This window comes from Tauraco erythrolophus, chromosome 15, assembly GCF_009769465.1.
Source record: "Tauraco erythrolophus isolate bTauEry1 chromosome 15, bTauEry1.pri, whole genome shotgun sequence".
NCBI lineage: Eukaryota > Metazoa > Chordata > Aves > Musophagiformes > Musophagidae > Tauraco > Tauraco erythrolophus.
In genome coordinates this window covers 9,241,800-9,247,274 of record NC_141479.1, presented here as the reverse complement: position 1 = coordinate 9,247,274, position 5,475 = coordinate 9,241,800, and the positions used below count along the sequence as shown (strand labels likewise).

The following is a 5,475-nucleotide window of genomic DNA, read 5'->3' as shown; positions in this document are numbered from 1 at the left end:
TTTTATTTAACTTTTTGCTACTCAAAAATATAGCAGGAACTTTTCCATCTTCAGGAAAGCAACTTTGTACATTCTTCTTAAATAATCAGAAATACTTCAAAGATACCCAAAGAGTATGGAAATTTCCTCCCTTAATGGAAAAGCATTTAAGGTCTGTGGGAGGGAAGAGGGTGGGGGTCTTTTTACGCTGACCGTGCAGATCTAAAGGTGTAACGATACACAAGCTTCCCGTAACATTCACACAGCTGAACGGAACTGATCTGAGAAAAGATAAAATTTGGACTCAAGTGTTTGCCCTCAGCCCACGTTTGTGATTGAGAATGGAAGAAACATATTTTTGGCAATAATTATCCTTCCTCCTAATCACTGATGATAAGAATGAGTTTCTGGGGAACCATTTGACTTCTCCAGCAGTCTGAGCTCCAGATGAAGGTGCTCATAAGCAACAGAAAACACCGAAGTTGTAGCAGCTGGAGGCTGCCCACAGAAATTTGGTCATGAAAATCACAACTGTACTCTAAAACATGCTTTGCATTTTTCAAACTTGATGTAAAATCAATCACTTGCCAATCGCCTATGACAAGCAGAAAAATTTTAAGTTTTTCCCCAATTTGCAACTAATCCAACAGAACTATGAAAAGACAAACAATTAAACAGATAAGCTAAGAAAAAAAGAAATAAAAAGGGGCAAAAATCATGCACTGCACAAGGAACAGGAAAAATAATACAGGGCATGTGTTATTGCAGAAGTAGCAGTTTTCTTTGGAGTAATGTTTCTAAATACTATTTACACAGCTCCTAATCACGTCGTAAGAGTAGCAAGAGAAGAGAATGTTCACCCTCCAAGGCGTTTTGGGATCACACTGCTTTGTTTAAATGAATCCGTGTCCTGCAGAAAAGGCACAGGACCACTCACATGTCCCAGCAGTGCTTCCTGAACATGTCTTTGAAATGTACTAAAGTTTAATGACTTAAATTTGGTCGGAAGCATCATCAGAGCTATTCTAGGATGGGACTTTAATACACTTACTGTCCTTTCAAAATATTAAACAGAAATACCTCAACAAAATAAAGAATGAAAGTAAAAGAGAAATAAATTATGTTGGTTATAGTGCTTAACTGCTTTGTATGCAATGAGACAGTGCCAAGAAGGGGAAAATCACCAACCAAAGCACTTTATGTGAATAGACCTCCTCGGAGCACCAAACCCGACACTCGCTCTGAGTTAACAGCACTAACAAGACAGCCACCATCTTCCCCAGCCAGTCCCATGCCTGGCAGGAGACAAGCACAAGTGGGACAAACTCCATCACCACTCCTAAGTTATTCTAACTGTATTAGAGGAAAAGCCGGAGATTTGGACCCAGGAACTCCTAGCGCATGAGATGGAACTCGTACCTGGGATGCAGTGAGCACAGATATTTTCAGACTTTGAGCTTTCTTTTCAGAAGCTGTTCTCACGTGTTTGGGCTACTCTCGTATAGAATTTGTTTCCTGATAATGCCTAAAACTCAGCAAAGATCAAGATCCTTTCGTGCTTGACATCGTGCAGTTGCTGAAACTACCGTTCATCCTTCAGATCTAATCGCTGAAGTAGGTAAAGTAGCTAAGCTTTTAGAGAAAAAAAAAAAATAGGTACTTTCAGATTAAAAAAAAAAGTTTGGAAGTAAAAGTTTAAGAACAGAGTAAGGAATCAAGATGAATTCTTACAGTTCCTGACTGAGAGACACCGCTACCTTGGCAAGGGAAAACTCTGTGACCGTTTGCCCGCCTGCCTCGCGTCAAAGCCACCAGAGGCTCTGAAACGCACCAGAACCCGACATCTACTGCGTCATCTACACACCGTATTCCCCTTTCCACAAACTCCAGCGGATCCAGCCCGATGCTAACGCCACGATCCCATTTTGCGTCACCGGACCAGAGCGATGCCGACATTCCCCCTCAGCCCCCCCGCTGTCTGCATCCCACCCCCCCCGCGAGCACAGCACTTTATTAACGCGGCGCTTTATTCCGGCGGCCCCGCTCGCAGCCCCCCGGTCCTGGCGAGGCTCCCGCTCCCCCGCCGGGCCCCGGCACGACCGAGCCTCCGCCGCGCTCCGCGGGACCGGTAACCGGTAACCGCTCCGCCCCCGCGCTGCGCCTGCGTCCCGCGGAAGCGCCGGGGGCGGCAGCACCTCCCCAGCGCCGTGACGTCCGACAGTGCCACCCAACGGCGCCGCCGTGACGCCACCACCGCGCGACAGCGTGACGCTGCGGCGCGTGCGCAATCTCCCGCCGCCGGGAAGGTCGCCGCGGTGACCGGCTGAGCCGCCGCCTCCGCCATGTTGTCCGTGGCCGCCCGCTCCGGGCCCTTCGCTCCGTACCTGTCGGCCGCGGCGCACGCCGTGCCCGGCCCGCTGAAGCCGCTGGCGCCGGCTGTGGCGCGTCGGGCCGAGAAGGTGCCTCTGGACCTGAAGCGGCCTCTGCTCTGCCGGGAGTCGGTGAACGGCCTGTCGGCCCGGGGGGGCCTCGTCGCCGGCGCCAGCCTCAACGGTGCGGGCCGGGGGTCGGGGCGCCGCGGACCGGGCCCTGGGGCAGCGCCGGGGGAGCCTCCGGGGGCGGGGGCCGGGCCCGGGGGCAGGGAGCGGACTCACCGCAGCGGCTGGCGAGGGTGCCCGCAGCGCTCGAGGGCCGGCCGGGCAGGCTGGGGCGGCAGCGTCGTGAGTTAGTCGAGAGGTTCTGCTTTTTGCTTCTTGTTTAAAAAAAAAAAAAACACCTGGATTCCAGGTTGTCGTCGTGACGGTAACAGGCGTTTACGACTATAGAGTTAGGGACACTTGGAAGCCTGGCGCCTTTTGATGGCTCTCGGGTGGATGTTTACTTTGCCGTTGGGAAGGTGCAGGAGGGTTCAGTTCGATAAGGGATTTAGTTGAGGGGCTTCAAAGCAGAGATGGGCAGTGAGAATACACGGCTTGTTTCACTGTTGCAGAAAAACAGCTCTAACAGTGAATTCACTAGGTCAGATCCATCCCTGTTTTCTCTTTTGGAATTCCTGTATTTCCCTCAGTTCATGGAGTGTTCAGAAAAGCATCACCCAGGTAAAGTTAGTCCCAAGTCGTTCTTGCAGAACCTGACGTCCAGCCCAAGGGCAGGGGTTCTCCATGAAACAGACTGGTTTGCATTTCATGGAGAACTGCGGCCCTTATCTGCTCGTGCTGGGTGTGTAGTCACAGTTTGCTTCGTACTGTGACGTAGGAGATTCATGAGAATCTTGGAGATGGCAGTGCCTTGTGGAAGATGCTCTGTAGTGATTAGAGCTACATACTTCACCTGACCGTCAACTGTAAAGGATACGTTCAAGTGAAAATTCTACAAATCTGTAATTAACATAGCTGGTGTTTAGTTGTCGTCTTAGTTTTAATTAACATCAAGCAAGCTTTTCACTGAATATACGGAATTTTTAGAAGTTAATTGTATTGCTTGTTATTGTGAAATATTTTGAGTCTTGATGCTGAAATAAATTAGTATGGTTTACTCAGAATTTTGAATTTCAGTTTAATTTCTGTGCAGTTAAAATCCTACAGCAAATACCTTCTCTATGCTGAGTTACTTGTAAATAATTGTAAATATTTTCCCCATTATATTGCATATAAATCCCTGAGAGTTATTTTAAGTACTTTGAGAGAATGTTTTTTTATTAACCTGTTAACTTTGTGCCAGCTGCTAGGAAAAAAAACCACCTAAATAGTTCTTTTCAAGTAACAGAGGTTGCACTCTGGCAAGTACTATGTTCTGTCTTTGGCAGGTTCTTTTCTTTGGCTTACAGATTTTCATCAAGGGAAGCAGCTTTCTTTTGCTGGAGAAACTAATGGAAGGCCTCTTAGTTAGCTATCACATCTTGTTAGTTTAGACATGGGAATCCCGCTTGAAAAGATTGGGAATTGGATAGTTATTTGCTTTATCCCGAAATCCATCTATGAAGTGATCATGGCAAGTACGGGACGTACATTTAAAAATTATTTACTGGGGCAGTTAGCTTTGACAAGTTTCATGTAAAGGGGATGCCTGATACTGCATTTTTAATCTTAAAAATGCTGAACCGCACACTTAAGACTATAAAGGTGTAGAAGTTACTTAAGTCAAAGGAAAGCATAAAGGTGTTAAGCTACAGATGTGCAGACTTTACTAGATCAAATTTCTTCGTAGCAGTTTTTTTCAGGGGAAACATTTGAATGGAAAACTGGTCTGTCTTTTTTTAGCTAGTCATGGTATCCTGCAGGACTTTTTCCTGTTCATCTACCAAAAATACCTTCTGGAAGCCATTTTCTTACAGCTTAAAGTTGAAACATATAATTAGCAGAATCATACCCAGACTTTGGAATAACTTTTACCTATTATTCCAGAAATACAATTTAAAAAGTATAACTTAAAATACATTATCATATTTTTTACCTGAAAGTGTTATCATTGCATATTCTTCTTCTTGCAGCACCTGCCAGTGTTCGTTTTGTCCATAACGATGTCGTGGTACCTGACTTCTCTGCCTATCGCCGTCAAGATGTGCTGGATGCCACCACATCTTCTCAAAGAAGCAGTGAAGCTAGAAAAGGGTTTTCCTACCTGGTGACTGCAACAACATGTGTAGCAACTGCATATGCTGCTAAGAATGTTGTCACCCAGTTTATTTCCAGCCTGAGTGCCTCTGCTGATGTGCTAGCGTTGTCAAAGATTGAAATCAAGTTATCTGACATTCCAGAAGGCAAGAACATGGCTTTCAAGTGGAGAGGGAAGCCCCTTTTTGTGCGTCACAGAACCCAGGCAGAGATTAATCAGGAAGCTGAAGTTGATGTGTCTAAACTGAGAGATCCACAGCATGACTTAGACAGAGTAAAGAAACCAGAATGGGTCATACTAGTAGGCGTCTGCACTCATCTCGGTTGTGTACCGATTGCCAACTCCGGAGATTATGGTGGTTATTACTGCCCTTGCCATGGGTCCCATTATGATGCCTCTGGCAGAATCAGGAAAGGTCCCGCTCCCTATAACCTTGAGGTTCCAACTTACCAGTTTCTTGGTGATGATTTAGTGGTGGTTGGCTGAGTAACGAAGTTCTTGCTCACTTTCATGTTCCTGTGAATGTACAACACAAAAGGGTTAATGGAGATTCTGGAGTACTGTAAAACCAGATGATCCTGAAAACATTAGCTGTCTAGATTCTTAAGCAGAAGTATGTTCGAATACTTCCCTGTGTTCAATTTTAATAAAAACTTGGAGTGAGCACTTGTTCCTGACTCCCATAGTGTGTATTTATTTGTGTACAGACTTGTAGCGTGTCTAGTCAAAGAGGTTCTACAGTAGACCCAGAACATGTTTATGGAGCCTTCCTGAAGGGCTGCTGATTCAAGGTAGACACTGAACTACAAAGCCATTGTTTCCTTAATACGCTGGGGTTTTTTTGTTGGTTGGTTTTGGTTTTTTTAAACTGCATTATGGGAA

The 5,475-nt window shown here is 45.9% G+C and overlaps 1 protein-coding gene across 1 annotated transcript; it reads left to right on the top strand.

Moving 5' to 3' along the window:
* The first annotated feature begins 2,321 nt into the window (after positions 1–2,321).
* Positions 2,322–5,273, top strand: UQCRFS1 (ubiquinol-cytochrome c reductase, Rieske iron-sulfur polypeptide 1). Its single transcript, XM_086620914.1, has 2 exons — positions 2,322–2,532; positions 4,469–5,273. The coding sequence occupies exons 1-2, from the start codon at positions 2,322–2,324 to the stop codon at positions 5,077–5,079; spliced, it is 822 nt and encodes a 273-aa protein (XP_086477040.1). The 3' UTR covers positions 5,080–5,273.
* The last annotated feature ends 202 nt before the right edge of the window (positions 5,274–5,475 follow it).

Excerpts from the sequence above, each read along its gene's own strand:
- UQCRFS1 (XM_086620914.1), top strand. The coding sequence starts at position 2,322 with ATGTTGTCCGTGGCCGCCCGCTCCGGGCCCTTCGCTCCGTACCTGTCG. Across the intron at positions 2,533-4,468 it reads CGCCGGCGCCAGCCTCAACG|CACCTGCCAGTGTTCGTTTT; the intron begins GTGCGGGCCGGG and ends TTCTTCTTGCAG.